The 21,875-nt window shown below is 35.0% G+C and overlaps 1 protein-coding gene across 1 annotated transcript in view; it reads right to left on the bottom strand.

Moving 5' to 3' along the window:
• The window catches only part of CWC27 (CWC27 spliceosome associated cyclophilin), a 109,028-nt gene that overhangs the window by 8,146 nt on the left and 79,007 nt on the right, over positions 1-21,875 (bottom strand). Inside the window, exons 12-13 of the mRNA XM_085322421.1 lie at positions 11,653-11,762; positions 8,623-8,726 (exon numbers count right to left, since the gene is read on the bottom strand). Of these exons, the coding sequence (XP_085178547.1) occupies positions 8,623-8,726; positions 11,653-11,762 (214 nt within the window). The remainder of the gene's footprint in view (positions 1-8,622; positions 8,727-11,652; positions 11,763-21,875) is intronic.

Here is a 21,875-nt window from a genome sequence, read left to right as displayed (position 1 = left end):
TACCATGACAACTATGCTTTTCAGCAATTAAATATTTTTCTATACAAAATTCAGTTATCCTGTTCCTATGTTCTTCCTRTTCAATAACAGTTCACATAAACAGTATATTTACAACATAACCTTATCCTTTTCACAAAAATATGTTAAATAGCTTCATGAAAAAAGCTGGGTGCTTTATATAATAGACAACTCTTCCTGGTAGAGTAGGTTGGTATGGAACAGTGTAATGCAAATTCCAGATGTTGTTCCAGACAGCTTACCAGCATAGAAAAATTTTACACGGCATTTACTACAAGAACATGGGAACTGCCATACCGGAACAGACCAATGAGCCATCTCGTCTAGCATCCTGTTGCTGGCAAGAGCTTGAACAATATCTGATACTCTAGAAGGCAGCAACTTGCCTCCCCAAGCTAACACGAACAGGCTGTTTTGTATCACCAGGGCACAGAGCAGGAGCTGCAGGCAGGGAGAGGAGAGCGATTCCAGCCAAAGGCTACTTGGATTTTGACAACTAAACATTCAATATTTTTTGGACACTCTCCCTGCTCTTTTTCCTTTCCTCTCCTCATCCTGAATATGTCACTGAATGAGATGATCTTGGGGTGCTTAAAAATGTGTGTAGATACAGAGGAAGCTTAAGCTATCAATTAAAGATTTAGAAGATTAGTTCTTTATCCTTCACTAGGTTGGCTAGCAATAAAAAAAACAAAGTTTCCAGACAGTAAATGAAATGCTAGATATCCCTTGAGTAAAGCATGGATCATCTCTGAATTTAAGTCAAACAGTAGTCGAAGGCCCAGACGTCTAGTCCAAATAAACTTAGACATGGAGGAATTAGCAAAAAATAAACAAAACCCCCACCCCACATGCCCCGAGTTTCTTCATCGTGCAAAACAGCTAGAGGCAGTAAATACATACGCGAATCTCTCTCCATTCCTAACTCTCTCTCTCCTCTTTCTCTCACACGTTTGCTGATTTTGGCTGTTCAGCAGTGGGCTAGCAGCTACGTATCAAGGTTTGACCATATTCTAGTGGGGGGGGGGCAGGGAGGGTGAAGGTAGAGAGGAAAAAAAAGGCTTACAGAAGGATTTTTTTTCCTTCTTCATTTTATATGTTAGTGGCAGTACTAAGACCCAAACAAACACTTATTTTTTTGCCAAACAGAAAAGAAACCCTCCTTTCCATTGTGTTTCTAATACAGATCTCTGGTATTCATTTATTCTTTTAAAGGCTTCTGTAACAATCAAGTATTTTGTCAACTTTTTAAAATGTAGTTGGGTAAATCAATGGCCTTAGCAGGACAAACCTAATACAGAGCCAGTTTTTCCAGACTAGTGGAGGAACGTTGGCTCAAATCTCAGTGGGAGGAGGGGAGCAAACATGGCTGTAATCCATCTTTGTGCCTCACTGGCATAAATTACAGCAGCACTTTTTCTTTCATTCCCCAAACTAGCATCAGCATGTGAAAAAGACTGCAGCTTAGTTTTCAGGAGCTTGCTGTGTTTGTCACAGTTAAGCCTCTGTGACTGAATATGCAGAGATCCTAGCGTTAACCTTGAGGAAGCCGTATTTCATCATCATCAGTCTAAGGTACTACGGCACTGAAAGAGACTGCATTTTAGAAAACATATATAAAGACTGTTAGCTTTATGAAAGAAATAAACTCAATATTTTAGGTGTTTATCCAGAAGAGTTTCACAATGCAAAGTTTAATAGCAGATGCTACATTAAATGAGAAATTCTGGAAATAAAATCTGGAGGACATTAACAAATTTGTGCAGCGTAGATATTTACAGTGTGCATCGCTGATTTAGTTCTTAATATAAATGAACTCTCGTAATATAAAAAAATATGTAGCAGATGTCAACATTTTCCTGATTTTAGAATTGCTATTTTAATTAAAGTAATAATAATAGTAATAGTATTAGTAATAATGCTACCCTACTCTCTATAGCAGGCTTTTGAAAGAGTGCCTCAAAACCTTTAGACCCAGCTCTCTCTCAGCCACAAAACCTTTTACTAGGAGTACAAAACAAACAAAAAATACTGCATTCCCACCAAATCTCTCACTAAAACCAATGCTAAATATTCTAAGATAAACTGCCCTCATACTACCAATAAAAACATTTTTAAAGAAGGTAAAGGATATAACTAAGAATATAATACTGGATAGAGAATACTTTTACTGAATACACAGATTTACTTTTTGTTTGTTCTGGAATAAAATACAACAGTTTCTACTGTTACAGTGAAATAGCAATAAATATCCTGGTAAAAAAGGACTTAGTATTCGCACCCAGTATTGTCAAAATATGTAACTGGCCTCAGTGGAGGTTTTGTAAAATTCAGGACCAGGAGCAGATTGCAGGTTTTGACATATATAAACCAGGCTGCACTTTAAACCATAAGCACTGAACTTCAGTGAGATTTCTGTTCACAGAAGGAGCAAGTTAATGAAACAGATCAATCCCTTTATTTTTGACTACCATCAGGTCATCAGATCTATGCATGACGTCACTGAGCAAATCAAAACACCATTTTATGACAAGATCTGCAGCATTTTGAACACTTCCATTAAATTCCCATTTCTACTTTCATTCCTTGTTATCGTAAATGAGAAGTTAGTCACAAATGACAAAGGCAATAGTCATGCCAGCATTAGTAATTTCACAACATTCATATGAAACAGTCTGTTAAGCAAGATACAAAATGCCTTTTTGCTTGAGAAGGAAGACCTTCACCTCTATAAAATTTTCAGAATATCCTTTTGACTGTGAATTTAAAGGTACTTTCAGCCATTGGCTTTTTCACTTTGATCAAAAAACAAAAACAAAAAAAATAAAGTCCTATTTTACTATCCTTCAAATGTTAATCTACATATAGATTAATCAAAACTCAGACTCAAYGAAAGTAACCAACCATAACAGAATTTTCAACTGCAAAAACCATGCCACCTCATTCCCAGTTTCCATCTCATTCACTCCTTCTTGTCCCACAGCACAACTGAAAGCTGAATGGCTTTATGTTATTTTGTATCAAAGGAAGGAGTAAGTTTCAGAGTCTGACATCCTGAGAATACTTAGCAGTTGTGAGCAGTTGTGACTGAATGTCATTATTAGTTACAGCCATAACAGTGTTCTGTTGGGGAGAAAAAAGCTGATCTCCTTGAAAGATTAAGATTAAGCAGCTTTGTAGTTCACATCAGCAGCTTTGATTTCACCCAGGAAACAGAGCAATACTTCAGCTATAAAGTGCTGGTATCAGGCATCACTAGTGAAATGAACTCTGTAGCACGCTGATGTGACTCCTAGTCAAATTCTAGATGGATGTAGAGTGCATTGCTGACAGCAGCCACAGAGACCAGAAATGAGATCTGAATCCAGAAGAAGAAACTATAAACTTGTATACAGGTGCAGAATGAAGACAATAAAAACATTACAGGTCTCCACTGCAATACAATATCCAAAATGAACCTGAAATCTGCCTACTGCCCTGAATTGTGAACTGATGGGATTAATAATAGACAAAAATCCTCTGCTGAGGGAACCTGATATTCCATCAAAATCAAACTGAAGGAGCCACAATAACGTAAAACCACATTTATCAGGGCTCAAATTACCATAATGGAAACAGGTTGCAATATTCCGTTCTTGCTTGAAATGTTTAGCATATACCTTTGGTGATCTTTCAATATTTGCTGCCTACTAGCTATTAGGTACTTCAGCAGAGAACCTAATTTGTTTAGAAAAAGCTGAATTGATGGATCTTTTCAGTCAATCTACAAAATAAATTGCTGAGATTGTCTAGCCTATGTGGCTTTCAGGCAATACAAGGTATTGTACGCTTGGTTTAGTTTGTGATATATCTGGTTTTTAGTGRTATGGTGCATTGCTCCTCATGAGTTGTGGGTAAGTTAATCATGACAACTAAGCTTTAAATTCCAGAATGGTACCAGGTTTGGTCTGAAAATACCTCATGAATTTTATGAGTGAGAATACATAATGAGGAGCCTTCATAGAAATACGTTAAGTTAGCTTGGTGAACAGTGAACAGGGAGGAAAATGATGGGAGAGAGGGGGAGTTTCCCACAAAAAAATTCTGTGAGCTCCCAAACTGTCAAGACTGTAAAACTTCTCACAGGGACAGAAATACTGAAGTATGTCAATAGATCAAAGTAGTTCAAGGAAGCCTCTATTTAGTTTCAAAGATCAGATAGAGAAGAATTGAAGACATCCCAGAATCTTGGCTAAGGTTATGACAGGTGGATTTTTGTAGCAGAGAATATGCAACTTCCAGAGAGATCAATATTCCTTCTGGAAAACAGCAGATACCAGATTTTTAATGTTTTGTAAGGATGTAGGCTTGTGAGAATTACCAGAGTGCCTTACTTAAGGAGTATATATCTGTAGTTTAATGTCAAACTAAAAAAAGAGAATTTGGTAAGGTTGCTTTAGCTGAGGCTTACTGAGAAGGAATACTCTTACAAAACATCCACGGAAAAAAGTTTTGTAAAGAAGGTTTTTGGAAAAAAAATCACATGATGGTAAACTGGAATAATAGTATGAAAAATAGGATGCCATTCAAAAAGTGCAAGGACTGAATTTCAATAAGAAAAATCAACAGCAATGGAGGACAGAGACAGGTTAGGCAAACATCCAGTAGAAAAAAAAAATTGAGGCTTAGAAGGGACTGGAAACTGGGAATGGAAGAAACAATGACAAATGAAGTAATCCTTCCACTCAACACTGACAAAGTCTTAGCTGAATGCTGTATCTAGTCTTGGATTTCACGCTTTGAAAGAGAGATGAACCGAAAGAGAGATCATCCACTCAGAAGAACAATCACAAATCTAGAAGGATGATGAAAGATTTTCTGGACCTCTGAGAAAAGACTGAAAAGCTTTTTCTATTTTGTCCTACTGAAAGAAATGCTCATATGATTATTTTCAAATGTTCAAAAAGAGAAAGTTTTCCAAAACCCACTGTGGACTGGATGGAAAATACTTGGTCTCATACCATAAGGCACACTAGATATTACATAGAAATATTTCATACTGGTAGGAATAGCTAAACACTAGGATAGATTGCCTGGGGAATTTCCATCACTGGACGTCAGGAACAAATCAGACAAACATTAGGATAACTGCAGACCCAAATGATCCTTTGGGCTATGGAGAAGAATTATACTACCCTTAAAAATCCCCTTCAGGTCCCTTTCAGCTGTAATTCTGTGATTAATCAGTATTTCTGGTGGCTTCAGAAATGAAAATGCAAATCAACTGATCAGCAGCAATATTTGATAGCAAGAATAAGGAGGCATTTCTTAGAGTATGTATTACCTGGCAAAAAGACTCACTTCTCAGCAACAGAAGATCTAATCCTCTCCTTCTTGGAACCAGATAATAGAAAGTACAATGAATCATCCTTATTACAGTGGTTAACTCATACTAAATTTTCACAGGAGGAATGACAAGCTGGAGTCCTAAAAGGCAGCCCAGAGCTGAGAGTCTAATAGCCCAAACCAACTACCTTACTCTTTGGGATTATAGATCACTGCCTGCCAGCGCAGTATCTTTGTAACATTCCTATAAATTAGTGACAATGATAAGAACGTACAGCTGACATTATGAATAGTCTAGTATTTCTTTTTGGACAAACAGTCATACGGGGAAGGGGATATGGTTTATTATTATTTTCCCCATTGGAGAATTACTTGGTCAGAGGGTGTTTCAGAGTCCTAAGCATCATTATCTCATTTGAAGAGGAAGGTTTTATAGTGATTACCTAAAGAACTCAGTCTTTGAATATACTTGAAGCCACCTGATTTTTTTTTTTTCTTGTAGCTGGATTCTCTCTATTGAAGCTGTTCTATGTCCTGTTCTCGGGATCAGCATCATCAGTTTCCTCTGCTGTGCACTGCACAGCCTTAGTGAAACGGAAGAAAAAAGTCACTCCTCTGACTTTCCTACATTGACTGCAAACAAGTAAACAGCACCTAACGACCAAGCAGTACTGAAGACATCTGAGAAACTAGAAACGTCTGCTGAGCAGTGGTTCTCAGCACAGGACCGTCAGAACAGTAATGGCAGTCTTAACGAAAAGTTCAGGTGTGCACTTGGAGCAGCTAGGGTCGATTCTGGGGTACTTCGATATCGGGAAAATTCATGTCTACTTTTTTGTAGACATTTTTATTTATGAATACCGCTTCTCATAGCACACTCCGTATTTCCTTATGCGTTAGAACTATTTTGAATTTCATGCTGTACCCGTTTACAAAATTTGGGATACTTCTGTTTTTTGTAGGGGAAGCTGCATTTTGATTGCTGCAGACAGATACACATAAACATTGTCACAGAGCAATAGAACGTCTCAGCAAAAATTCTGGTATTTCATGTTAAAACTTTATATGACGTATTTCTCTTCAGATCTCTTCACAACATTTCCTCAGTTGCTTTGTTAGACACTAAAATCTGGTAATAATTATCAAGCACCATACACACTATTTACAATAGAGTCATATTTCTTTCTTCTTTTTTTGCATAAAAAGTAAAATGTTGCTGAAAAGTGCCCAAACGTCTGCTATGCTCCATGCCAATACAGCAGTTCAGCCAAATATGCAGAGAAAAGTTTGCCAGATAAAAGAAAACATAACAAATTGGTAATGGTTTCTATCTTGACAGAAGAAGAAAATTATACCTCAATGTGTGGCCACTCATGTGGACACATAAAAATGTCTTAGAGGCAATCATTTTACCTCAGATAACGCACCCTGACAGCAGAGCAAAGCATACTGGCTGGCTTTTGCTTCCCATAAAAACAGCAACCATGACCTAGAAAGTGGCCTGGAGGAATCACATAATTTGTGTATATCATACATACATATGCCATGCACTGACAGTATTTACCATAAACCATATAAATTAGAACTATGTTTTTTGAGAAGTGGATTGGAATTAAGATGCAAAGTATTTTTAATGTGAACTTGCAACTGTTATCTCAAATCATCCAATCCAAGACACGAAAAGAGCTTAAAGAAAATATAAGTTCTTATCCCAAAAYACAAAATTTAACTCTACAAACCATTCTAACAGTCATTAACAGCTTTTAGAAGTCTTATTTTGTTAATGTTGTATGTGTTTATATCCAATTTGCATAATACGCACATTTTGCATGTTATTTAGCTTCAAAGTAAACCCTTTAAAGAAGGGCCAAGACTCATTTGTCTGTAAATTTAACCTGTATATTTACTGCTCTGTGAAACTAATATGATAATATTAGTTGTTAAGCTCTCATGTGGTTTCATATTATTGTAAGTTTTCAATTTCATGCAATTTTGATTGTGATGTTATTTTCTGATAATAGATAACAGATTCTAAAGCTATGAGAAATGCCCAAAAATTAACAATAACAATCAATAAAATAAGCAAAATGATAAATGAAGATGACATGCTTGAATTACATTGTTTTGAAAGAATCACAGGATTTGTAGTAGTCTGCTTGATAACACCTTTTTTCATTGACAAAAATTAGAAGATATCTGTTAAGATGAAAGCAGACTACACTAATGCCCACAAAGAAACTCAGAAAATACACACACACTCATTAGGCAATATTCATGGAAAAAATTTGTTTTATGAACTCTAAAGATACTATAGCGAATATCATACTACCAGTGCTAGTCTTTCTGCTAGTACATACGTCTGAAGTTTTCTGCAAATCCTAGAATTTCCCCTGTGAGGTCTTAGCTCTATTCAATGAAAAGCAAAAATATTTGAAGGTAAGATTGCAGAATATGTGCAGCTTTATCTAACTAAATTAAAATAAATCAAGTGATGCATCATGTATACTACAGAAACAGGCAAGTGATCAATATGTACTAACCTAAAATCTCAGCCTCATCAGCATAACTGATTAGTTGCAGCTCAGCTTACCTTTTTTCTTTTTWWAAAAAAAAACTGTTACAGATTGTATCTTTAAAACATCTAAGATTTTCTGATTTAATATATAAAAATAATATTTTTATACTATAGGTTATTGTATAGTTACATATAACTTCTAAATAGTTGAAGTATTTCCTTTTTCATTTAATAATGTGGGGGAAAATTGAGTTAAAATGTCAACAKTATTTTGTATTGCACATATTCTATTCCCTTCTGCTCTTTTTCAATGTCTTTTCTCACGTCAATAAGCACATCTTTTTCATTTGTAGAACAACAGTACAAGAAACTTACTTAGACAATCCACACCTCCTATAATTGTTAAATGGCTTCTCATCTGATTAAAAAAAAAATACATCTTACATGGTTATCTTACACTTAATCAACATTGAGTTGTACCACTTATATTCTATTTAAAAAGACTGTCTAATGTATTTTAGAATCTTTTTATTTTATTTATTCATGATGATGCCCTGAAGGAAGAGTAAGGCAAAGAAATAAGGAACTAAATGTGCTGCTAACAAGTGGAATGGTAGTAAATAGATTAAAAGAGAAAAAAAGGATTGACTAAACTGAAAGATGAACCTGGTTTGCAAAACAAATGAAAACTTAAGAGTGTTACTTTTCCTTAAACTGATGAACCGTAATAAACAAAAATCAAAATCAAAATCCAAACAACTTACCATCCTTCATCATTTTCTCCTTCAGGTTCAGAAACCTCATTTTCAGGAGTTTCTTCAATTGCTTGGGTTAACTTTGATTTAAATCGGTCTAAGAGTGCTAGTGTCTGAAATTAGATACATGGTGTTAGTGAAGACAGATAATAAAAGGAAATGGAAAAGGGATCTTTTCTGATCAGTTCAATTTCAGAGAAATAGGTTTGATAAAGAGACAGATGGACAGAGATATACATACTGGCTGAAAAAGATTTAAATTTATCACATACATGACCAGGTACAGCATGGCAATTGTGGGGAAAGGAACCTTCAGCTCAGGTACAGTGAGCTAAAAACTGGGAGTGACTTTTTGAACTGTACTGGCCAGACATGCAAAAGCATATTTGTCTACACATTCTCCTAAACATTCCTAGTTCCTGGCTCTTCCTGGAACATTTAATTACAAAACAAAATTATTAACTACTGAGATCAAATGCATATTTAAGGAACAATTAGTTGTTGCTACACTTACAGAATAAAATAGCTGATAAAACAACACTGACCACTGACAATAAATTTTACTGTTTGAATGTGTCATTTTCTCTAGTAAAGCAATCCATTGCATAAATTACAGATGATTCAAGCTTGGAAGACCTAGGATGATTGATATTTATATATTTTACATTGTTGATCTTTTAAATTCTATACTGACATCAAAAAAAAAAAAAAAAAAAAAAAATCCAAAGCCTTTGTCTTGAATATAATGAACCACTTAAACTAATTCTCCAGATACAGATTCTTATGCTGCACACACTAAGCTCATAGCAATGTGCATCTGTTATTTTATTCTGTGCATGACACTGCCTAGACTTCCAGCTCAAGCAAAGCTTACTGCATCTCAGGTGGCACCTGAGGATCATGAAGTACAGCTTGTTTCTCCTGATCACCTGAGAGGAGATTTAGATTACATGGGAATTACATGCCTAAATCTTGTGGTGGGAGGGGAGTCGCAGGACTCTTCAAAGTAAGGGTAGACTGTAAGAATAATTTGCACAGTCCACAGCTTGTATTTTTGCTGATACTTGAGATGTTCCTGGAAAGGAAAGTGTCAGGGAATAGGTGCTTGCCTGAATTTATGTGGCAGACTACGTTTGATCTGCAGGCGATAGGTTGGCCACCTATGTTGTAAAACACCTCTGTAAAGCTGTTTAGTTTTGTTTGGTCAAGTTTTTCAAATTTAAAAGAATAAAAATCAAACAAGAATAGAAAACAGAAATAGGAAATACCAGAAGTGTTCACTGGAGTCAAATTTCCTTCTGGGAGCAATCTTAACTTTAGGAGTTTCCTGGCTTTTAAATTCTTTCAAAAAACATATTTAAGCATTGCCAATAGTGGGTTTTGGAGTTTTTTTGCATTTATTCTTTTTATTTCCTGTTTAATCTTCTGTTTAAAATGAGGGGGAGGAAAATTTCAAGAATATTTGAGCCTGCACATCCGACAAGTTCTATAGCTTTCTGTACTATTGCAAACAAACCCTATACTTCCAACATCTGAGATGGCAATCTTTGCCTAAGCCATTAGATGAGAACAAACTAACCTCTTTTACCTGAAATCCTGACCAATCAACGCCACATTCCATATGTCTCATCTATTTTTGTCTGGTGCCACACTCCTGTATATAGACTCGACTACAGAAATAACTTTCGAATATCTTAGTAGGTATTTGTACAGTGAGTGATCAGATGCCATCATGAAGATGGCATTTCTTTATAAATTCATGCTGGTAATATTATAACGTTAAGACTTCCAATGTCTATAATTCTATGGAGACATTTACCTCTCCTTCCCTCTAACTCTTGTACAGAGGGAGGAAAATAGTATTGAGCTGTAGAACCACGTAGGAGAGATGTGAGGCTAAAAGAGGCCTTTCTTAAGTGAAATGGGTTACAAAGAACTAGATTAATTATTGCTGAATAGTTTCTAGCAGGGCTACATAAATAAAATTATCTTCTACTAAAAATATATTCCTGTCATCTTGTCCTTTTTCCCTCAGGACAGGGCTGATGTAAACTCACGGTAAGTAGTTTTAAGTCCCTTGATCCAATTTGCCAGCAAAGGCTTAGTACCCTTTCAGTCAAAGTTAATGGGTTTTTGAATTTATAAATTTCCAAAAACTTCTTAGTTTAGAGCTAAATCAGCTTGCTACATGTATAAAGATTTGTCAGCCTCTCTTTGAAGTCATTAAGCCTCAAATTTCCAAACTCTTTCAGCTTCAGCAGTTGAATGTAACATCTTCATTGCTGAACTGACATGCTCTTATAAACATACGCATCAGTTTTTAGATTAATGCTATTTTCCACTTCATAGGCAGTTTCATATATTTAATAGGTCCAAACTTTGCTATTTTAGAAAAAACAAATATTTATATCAAACTTCCCATTGCTTATATTTGCACAGTAAAGTCGACATACATCCAAACCGACTTTGCAATATAAATTTAATTATATTTAAAAAGCTTTTCTACAGTGCAGTTAAAAGCTATTTTTTGTTGATTTCATAATGCCCAAAGATAGGGTTGAATTTAATCTCTTTAAGATATAAGTTGAAATGTAAAATATACAGCTTTTTCAGCAAGCATGCAAACTTCTGTCCCAATGTTATCTTACAGAAAGCTGCAGAGCCAAGAAAAGCATTGTATAGAAATGCAAACTCCTGGTAAATGTAGTCAAGAATAGCTCTGCATGGGCAGCTTTTCCTTTTTTGGTTTTAATGACCAAACTGATGGCACTTTCGTGTATAAAAATTGATAGGTTTTGGTCAGGAAACATAGAGCATAGAAACGTGACACAATTCTGTACCTGAGTAATCCAAACAGGAGACCAAAGTGCATGCATCACCCCCTTCCCCCTTTTTATGTAAGAAATTATAATAAGATACTTTGTTTTATATAAAATGAAACATAGGAAACATATATAAAAGTATAGTCTAAAATATCATAATTGAAGAAATAATAAAACTTTTCAGAACTCTTTGCTCCTTAGTTTGTCAAACTCTTACCTGATCTTCACGAGAGACCCCTTTCTTTGGCTGCTGCTTTCGCTTGTCTTCRTATTTTCTCTTCTCCTGAAGGTATTCTTCAACAATACTGTTTGGAGTAGGTTCCTCCTCTGAATAAGGAAACACACTTTGTTAAATAAAATACATTGGGTTTTATGATTTAATATCATTTTGAAGTTTGTGTGTGACCTTCTGAAATACCAGGCAAAACACTTCCTTAAAATCTTTCAGATCTATTGCATCCTCAGCAAGGAGAAAGATCTGCTATTTCAAACAAGAAAAAAAAAAGCAAAAAGCAAAAAGACAGACATGGTATTGGGTAGTCAGTAAGTCCAAAAAYTTGTGTGTCAATTTTATTTTACTATACAGCCAGTGAAAGCAGGGTAACAGAACTAAAAACTCTGGTATTAAGATCCAAAATGTTGAGAACTACTGAAATCCTTTTAATAAATTTTCCTTAATTTTTGACTACCTTTCTTGAACAGCCAAATCCGTTTGGCCCTGTGAAATTATATTTGTTATAGTTGATTTTAAAGAAATGTTTCTTTTACTCCATGTTGTCTCTGAAAACTATTACATTACCACAACATGGGTAAGTTTATAAAAGTTTACTTTCACAGAAAAAGCATCTCTGTTCTCATCCACTTTATGTGCATGCACAGATATTACTCAGTGTACTATCTTGAAAAGGAGATTTCATGAAGTAGAAAAGTACCTGCTAGGTGAATATAGAGTTATGTGGAATACCTTCTGGATTCTGCTGAGAAAGAGCTCCTTGCYGGTACCCATGATAATTGATTCTTTTTGTTCTTTCATATTCAACTTCACATGGTGAATACACATCCATTTGCCATACCAAAATGTATCTTATTATAGCTGTATCTCCTATAACKGTATAATTCCTATACAGATGAAGTGGCAGATGTCATCTATCTAAACTTCAGGTGTTTGATACTCTCACACATGACCTTCTCATAAGCAAGCTACAGAAACACTTTCTTGATTAAAACTACTGTATAGTGAGTGCTTAAGTGGTTGGGAAAACATAGAGAGCAGTTAATAAAGGCTCAGAGTCAAGGTAGAAAGAAAAAAAAAAACCCAAACAAGTGGGGATCCCCAGGAGTCTGTCTCAGGTCCAATATTATTAGTATTTTCAAGAATCACTTGGAAAATACAATATAATGTACCTCTATTAACTTTGAGGGCAATATGAAAGCAAGAGAAACCAAGAGATATAAACAGACTGGAGAACAAAACTAAAATTCAAAAGATCTTCATGAACTGGAGCAGTGGTTTGAAATTAAATTGGTGCAGATGATTTGAGTAAGGATGAACACAGAGTATTATACTGTGGAGCAATAAAGTAGAAAACAAGCTGAGGAATGTCAGTCTGAGCAGAAACTCTGTAGGAGAGGATCTAAGGCGGAGTACTGAAATATTATCAGCTAAGTCATAAAGCCAGTGCCATACTGAAATATTGCCTTATTGAGGCCTCAGAGCTGATACAGTCCAGTTCCAGCACTGAGCACGGTTCCTAGAGGAAAGTTTTCAAGACTTGCCTGCTTCATTTTATAGCACTTCATATTCAAGCAATATAAAATCAAGCATGCTATAGAAGTGACATAAATCATCACTAGTCAATTAATAAAAGCACTAAAACTAATTAACAATTAAAAATTGAAATCATAATGATTAGAGTAAGAAAATGGATGGTGCATGCTTTTGTATGAATTGTTTTTCTTCTTTTAAAGACAGTTGAAGAATTAATTTTACAGGGAGATCTCCTTTTGCTGGAACTGCCACAGTGAGAAGGAAAACATTAATCTTTTCATCACAAAATTCTGTGAAATTTGTTTTGAGACCTTATCTGGAATTAACTACTACTATGAYATTTAAATTATGTCAACATTTAGCTCCATAATGTGATTTAAAATCATGCTAGATACTTTATGAATGCTCTGTGAATTAAAGGGTTTATTTAAAATGGTCAGTTTCTTAATTCGGCCTCACTGTGCCTGATCACTCATTATTAACTCATTAAATTCATTAGTAACTCATTAAAATACTTCAAAAATCATTTTGCTAATATGTTAATGAAATCTATCTTTCCTTTAAAAGGACTAAGTTAGGATTTAGTATTTTAAAGTTTCTCCCCAATATATACTGTCCAGATTTTACTATTTTTCTCCATCTTTAACTTAGAAAAGGCAGCAGAAAGAACAAAGTAATTATTTAGCTATGAAATATGCCCTAAGGAAGTTAAAACTGAGATGTTTATCTCCCTAGCTGAGATGTATGATGGGATGTATGATGGGCTTGGATATCTCCTAAAAGTAATACAGAAATTAGTTCCCAGCGTTAATTCTGAAAGACTAAAAAAATCAGCAATATCAATTTAGATTACAAGTGAGACAGGATGAGGAAGGAAGAAAAGAGCTTCCTAGGTTATATATGAAATAGAGGGTGATACCAGAACTGTCTTGCCCGACAGGCACCACCAGCACCTCTTTTACTTTACACCAAGCAACACCCTTGAAGTCAAAGGGCTTTGGTGGGGGCATTGTGGAAATGTAAACACATGTCATCCTAACCTCTAAACAAGGAACTGGTATGAGAGCCAAAACTTTGTTTTTGATGGCATCTGAGGTGAACAAGTCTAACCTAGGGCATTCACGATCCTGGAAGATAGCCTTSAGACTATCAGAACAGATCTCCCATTTATGATTTAGCTGAGAGGCCAACCATCTGCAGAGGTATGCAGAGTGCATAACAAGCAAACTACTACCAGATGATTCAAGTTTCTGGCACAGTTTGTTGCTGCTCTGCAGAGCAGTGAGGACTTTAGACCATGTGACTTGTTGAGGAGGAATATCATGCTGGCAATGTCCACCACTGTSTGTACACAATGACCCTGAAAGGGCAGAGCAGAATACTCTTCAGGCATTTTGCAACACTTCTGCATTCTGGAACACTAATTTATAGTTTCTTCTCCTATGGTGACAGGTAATCCTGAGCTCCTAGGCCATCCATGTGAACTCCTATTCCAGGAGCAAACTGTCCATCACAGCTGTCCTATACAGAAGGAGTGCAATAGAAACAATACTCTCCACAGTTGCTGAGCAGTTCCCTGMATCAAAATATGAGTCATGACTATCAAAGCAGTTGCCTCCTGCCAAATGAAAGGAAGTGATCTAAGGAATAAATAATCCCAAAACAGGCCATAAGCTTTGGATGGACAAGCTGGCATGAACTGTCAGCTATGGCCAAGAAATCAGGAGGGTATGTGACACAGTTGTAATTACTTCCTCAGATGTACACAGAGCAAAGTAGTGAAGAAGTAAGATCTATCAAAAAGTGAAGTCAGCTGGCAGTCTCAAATGCAAAACAAGGGAGCTTTTAAAGCCAACTCTTGTCCAAGTGATCTACTGCTTTTTCATCACGGTCCCAAACCATGACCTTCCTCCCTCCCCCCCCCATTCAAGCTGCAGTATCTGCCATAAATAATGGGTGGGGAAATAAAAGGGAAAATATAAGAATTTCACACTCTTGCACATCTGGCAGCTTCTGTATTTTTCTTGTTTTTTGAGGGAAGACAGTATTTCTTCCTGAGCATCTTACCAAAGCCCACGATTTCACCTATGATCAGCTAATGAATTTCCAAGAATGTATATCAAGTTTTTTTAGTCTCAGTTTTCTGGGGAACATTATTTTCTTTCTAGCAAATGTGATTGTCCTTAAAGGCAGAAAGAGCTGATCCTTCTGATTGCTTGGAAATGGCACCTCAGTGGCAATACAGTATCTGGAAGATTTCTGTATCTCAAGAAGCAGCACGGAGATGGGCACATCTGCCAAGATACAAGAACTGAAGAAGGGGGGCTATTCCTTCCATGTATGTTGTGAAACTAGTCCAAATAATGCTGGGGCAGTAATAGCTGACAAGTTCTTCGCTGTGATCAACAGATTTTAGCACTCAAGACTTTTGTGCTACAGAACTAAGAATACTTATGAACATGCCTTACTCCTCCAAGGGAGGCCTCTATCAGAAGAAATGGAAGATAGATAACTGCTTCCACCCCTCTGACTCTTCACTGAGAGAAGCTGCTCCTTACAGAGGATTCCACAAGACTGACTCTACTGAGCGGTAAAGAACGGCAGAAAGCCAGAGGAACAAGTAAGGTGAAACAGTCAACCTGCTCTGGTAAATCCAGGATTAAAAGTGTTGTGTGAAGTACTGTTAACATGCTATGGAATTAAATCACAAACATACTTGTATTCAAAGAGCTGTTTTGCTGCTGTCACCAACACTCCACATCTTTATTGCAACTTCAGTCACTTTTTCATTTAGTATCAAGTTTTGTTTTTTTTTTAAACCACTATAAACTATATACTATTCCATCTTGTCTATCTGGAAAGGTCTCCATAGTATCAAACTATATCTGTAGTAGCCAATGGCTACTCTCATTTATCTTTAACAGTTTATTTTTCATAGAATATCCACTACTATGATAAATTAATAATTTAAATAAATTTGAAAATTGATCAACAACTTCCTTTCACATTTTTTCTTCTAAAATGGCATTAAAGACATTTCACATATTGGTTTAGTATACTTGAAACATATTTACAGATATTTTTTAAGACTGTTATTCCTGATAACAAATAGAAAAATAAAACCTCCTTTCTGCCTGAGAAACAAATCTCCTGATGTCCATTCCAAAAGATGAAAAAGTAAATATTTATGGCAGAAGTTGGTGCAACAGATTTCATGATGTACAGCTTGCTGAAGTACAAAATTTAAATCAAACGCTTTATCAGGCTTGTTTTGGACAACGGCTTACAGAGAAAAATTCACCTTGGAATCAGAAATTCTCTGTTTTTTTAAAGCTTTCTACAAAGTTTATAAACACAGCATGTCAGAATAAGAAGAAATAAATTTGTACTATTTTTATATCAAATATATATTGTTTATAAAATTTTATAAACAAAATCTCATAGCTATTAGGATAAATGAATGTTACATGTATGTATTTAAAAATAACTGGGAAAACATTTTAATAGAATATTCAGAATACTATACAGAGCTGTCCTCCCCCCGACCCTGTTTTCTAGTTGACATACTGGATATAACAGAGACTAAACAGAGGATTAACAGCAATAGCAGGGAAATAAAAGAAAAAAAAACTTCTAGAATGGCCGAAGAAAGATAAAAGTATATACATAGAATGCATGAATAAAATATAAAGTCTGCCATAAAATCTCATGCATTGTAATACAAAATGAACTGAAAAGAATAACGAAGTACAATACGAAACTGTAAGTCATAATGGCTCAGCTCTATCTTTCCCCCTATTTCCTCAGTCTTCTCTAACAATAAAATAAATTTAAAAAAATCTTAATTCTTAAGACCAAACCCTTGTGAAGATAAAACACTATAGTTTTTGCATAAACAAGTCTATCCAATCAAGCTTATTGACTAGTAGAAACAACATACTGCCCTGTTTTACTAATGTTCAGCAATTAGATAAATAATTTGAGCTACAAAACCACCAGCTTTCCTATAGAAAACAACTTTTCAGGTGATATTTGACTGAAGGGAGGCTTTGAAAAGAATCTCAAGTACCTTATGGTAAGGAGTATAACTGTGACATTTTAATGACAAAAACGACCTCAGTGTTCTTGAAAACTTATGTCTTCATAAGTAAAATGCAAGTCTCAATCCACCCATAAACATCTGAAGACTGTGATCCAAACAATATGCATATGCTGAAATGCTGAAATGAAAGAATGTGATTCTTAGGCATACGTCATCTTTGACTAAGATTTTAGTCCAATCTAGTCCAGCTCAAATATAATTCTCAAATAAATTAAATTCCTATAAGTAGGGTGCCTGTGTATTTTTTCATGCTCAGTTGTTACTTTCTGCTAACACAAATAATTTGAATTTTAGTTCAAACTTTCTCTTAAGATTATTGTTCCTTGGGTCTCTCCTACCAGGGTTTTTCTAGTCCTGCACTTCACTCTCTCTGCCTTTTTATAAATCAAATGAAAGATAATTAGACTCACCTGAACTAACCTCAGAGTGAGTCAACCAAAACAGTTATGCACTTGTATGCATCATATTTCTGCACCTTTCATTAAAATGACTTAGAGACACGCTTGTACTTCTCCATGAGGTCTTACAACCTATTACTCAACATTAAAAGCAAGGAATACAACAACAGGGATTTTCAAGAGCCTCTAAGTCAATCAGTTTCTAACACATTTCAAAACTTTTGAAAACTCCACACAATAAGGTAATTTCAAAACCACAAGTACTGACTGCTTTTTAATATAACTCATTCAACTTTATTAAGTAGCAAATACTTTGATAAAATTATTTTGTGTTTACATGAACAAACACAGATAACTAGCATGCAAAATAAAACATCTGGAATAGACAAGCATATAAAGGAAGAACACTTTGAAAAATGCAAACTTAGTTTGGGTGGCTACTACTTCATATCTGTCAGTCAGCACCTCCCGTCCTCTCCAAATCTTTTGCAAATAAGTTGAAAAAAGAACTAGAGCACTGTATGATGGATCTTCACATCAGGCTCAGTTAACTCACATTCAGCTCGTTGATCCAGCAAAAGTTCATTACATTTGTATTAAAATATTTAAGCTCCAAAACACCTGAATCTCTAAGGATTTATTCAGATGAAACAAGATGAGGGAGTGGCATTGCACACATGCCTGAAATAACACTGATATGTTTTTTTAAGTACTGCAGGATGCTGAAGATGCTAGTTTAAATCAGTTACAGGAATCTTGCAGTTTTGTCCTAGAGACATCCCCTCATGAACTGCAAGTAACTTCAGGATAGGAAAGATTTTTTTCCTTCGTTTGAACAAGTTTATTTTCACATTATCTCTTCAAGGAAGGTGGAAAATAAAATTCCTATTGAAAATGCACTTAATCCTACTTTTAATAGAATTTCTAAGCAGGTTGCAACTTACCTCAGTTAGAGTTACTGCCAAGAGATCCTTCATTTCACTGTGACAGAAACTTTAGCATTTGAGTAATTTACTTTCTTTCAGACAGATTTTGCTATTCTGCTTTCCTGAAATATTCCTTTAAGGGGTAACAGATGCCAAGCTGATGGTGTAATCTAACCTAAAACATTGTATTTGAGACATGGTTTCCAATGATAGCCTGGAACTAAGGAGGAGACTCAGAAGTCTTTAAACCAGAAAGGAAGAGATTGATTTTTTAAAAAAATACAGAAGGGTTTATTTTCCTCACACTTAAATTGGGAACAGTTCAATTGAAGTCAGTGTTTAACTACAAAATTGCAGAAGTGTAGCAAAGACTGAACCGAATGGCAGTCTTTTGAGTGTTTGGAATCAGACCCTAAATAGGTAGTGGAGCAGATTATAAAGCTTAATTTATGATAAAGGTATTTTAAGCTTAGTTCCTAAAACACCTGATAAATTTAACAGTGTAATTAACATACAGCAAACGCTGCGTCAGTGTCCCTGTATTTTAAATATTGCAACTGAATTTTACCTTCGTTTTTTGAAAACCACAGAATATTAGTTCTAGGCCTGCTGACTGTGATAGATGAGAAAAATATGATCATTGCTTAGGCCGACCTTCACACCGGCCTGAATTGCTAGCATTGCAAGTGGGGCTTAGTAGGTACACAAATAGTGACAATGGTAAGGCAACAGTATTTTTGAGCCAAATGTGCATTTGATTACAACGTGCATATAAGTTTCTACACTATTAATTTTGTTATTTTATCATTTTCTTATGTCAATTTTGACAAACCTTGGAATAATGCCTGTCCTCATAACAAACGAGGTAAAGCCTGTATAAAATCCAGAGATTTTGTTTTTGTTTTTAGGAAGAAATAATGAAGCTATGCATAAAACATTTGCTGGAATAACCACCAGTTGAATTTGCTCTAAGTATTACCAAAAACACAATAACCTTCAGAAGATAGGAAAGAATACATATTGGGACAGAGAAAAAGAGTTTTGCTTTATGTTTTTTCTCAAGGCTGTACAAATAGCATGCAGATTTTTAGACAAATAGATCAAACCATCTTTCATTACGTATGAATGATATGCTGATATGCTGAACTTCACAAAACTAATTTTTTAACTCATCACACACTCTGTATATAATCATGAGTTCATGCATAAGCAAGATGGGATACCAAGGAGAGCGCACAAAGAAATCCTTACAGACCAGCCCCATTTGTTACGGCAGGCTTTGTACACATTTTAGACAAGGCAGACCAATCAGTATCTCAGTGCAATCGTTAGTAACACAGATGACACAGTTGACATGATAAAAGAGCTACTGGACAGAAATATCAAGAAAGGTATAGTAAAGGTAGAATAAATATTGAAGAGAAAAAAAAAAACTGAAAAACATTAGGCAATTCCTTGCTTGAACTGAAAAAGTTCAGCTGAATGATTTTTGTGTATCAAAACAGAATTCTCGTCAGAAGTGACAGATACAGGACATGAAGTGTCTCTATAATTAAGATCTGAGATAGATAACACACTTCTTCCAGAATAAAGACTTTTTCCCAGCATTTTTAAATATTAGCTACGGAAAACAAAAACATTAATTTACTGTAAAGTGCCATAAAAATGATAAATACTGGATACGATATGAATGAATATATGTGTTTGAAAGAATTTATAATGTACCTTCCAGTATATTTGTGTTTAGTATAGTCTAATATTACTTTGGTTTTCTTCACATCTTTAACTATTATTCAGTTGTTATTATCATAGCCCTGGCCTGCATTAGACCCTGAAGAGCCAGAGTGTTTGTCCTGAAGAGTTTAGAAGAAAGAATCTGGACATATTTACTATCCATGAATAACCTAATACACTTGTTTATAGTATGAGCTTCCAGAGTTGGATTGATTACTGGATTTTAAAGTTTGCTCTAGTGAAAAAAACAAGAGTTTTCCTAGAATAAACTTACTAGTTCACTTAGTCAACTCAAACAATATAATCTTAGAAGGAATTCCTGTAGCCTCAAAATATTGCTTGAGTGAGCAGAGTCCACTGATTTGTGCAACAATGTGACCATGAAAACCTCCACTGAATCTTTTCTGAACTTTGACAGCTTTTAGTCACATCGTACAGAAGTCTAATATGTGATTAATTTTCTAATGTCAGTTGATTTTGAGCACATGCTTAGGATTACCACTAAAACCAAAGCTAGCTTACTACTAGGCTTTTGTCCTCTTTTGGAAAGAGAAAGATAGAGATGAGAGAAAAGCATTCTGTTACCAGCCACAGAGAGAAAGAGACTGACTAGGGATGCTGGGTATTATTTTAGSAGAGATTAATTGAGGAAAAAATAAAACTAGAGATAGTGGAATAAAACAGAAGACTTTGCAAGGATGACAGATTCAAGATGCATATTTCGATAAAAATACAACTATATATACTGCAAAATCTTCATCCTTACCCATATTTCTGCTGTGTAGTACCCAAACCATCAAAATTTGGATTTTGGAATTTGCATGGTTTCTCAAGGGTGCACAATTCTCTTAAAATCTCTGACTGCAAGAAAGCATCTTTCTATATAAGACAGGACCTAAACACATTTTCAAGTGCCACCAATACCCAAATTTAATAATAAAATACATCTTAAGTTATTTTAACTAATTGATATATTGATTTAAAAACAAACATAATTTGGGGTCCCTGATACATTTTGAAGATCTTTCTAAACATGTCAATCATTTGGCTCCCTAACCACAATTAAAAATAAAGCAGAAAATACTTCATGCCTCAGTAGGATTCTTACCTTTTGTTGTTAGTTTCTATGCTAGTTGCTAGGTTTCACTGCTCCTATAGTATTTTGTGGCTTTTTTTCCTCACACGTGGTAATTAAATTTCATCATCTAAAGATTACCAGACTGTTTAAAAATTGTTCTAACAAGAAAAATTAAAATAAACCTTTAAAGCCATTTAAAACTAACAAATAGTTGAAAACTGGGCAGATGGTATTTGTCTAAAGTAAATTTCATTGAAATATATTCACAGGTTTACACTACGAAACTTTGAAAAATATATCTTTTTCAAATATTTGATTAAGTACTTCAAAATGTTGAAGTAATTCAGCACTTAAATTGTAATGTTTGATGTAATTTCTGGCATCACAACAGCAAATGTCACATAAAAGAAAAACATCTTATTTAAAGTAAGGTC

Source organism: Rhea americana, unplaced genomic scaffold, assembly GCF_003343005.1.
Source record: "Rhea americana isolate MKP2758 unplaced genomic scaffold, rheAme1 scaffold_77, whole genome shotgun sequence".
NCBI classification, from domain to species: domain Eukaryota; kingdom Metazoa; phylum Chordata; class Aves; order Rheiformes; family Rheidae; genus Rhea; species Rhea americana.
Note: the sequence above shows the minus strand (reverse complement) of the source record. Positions and strands in the feature narration are given on the sequence as shown.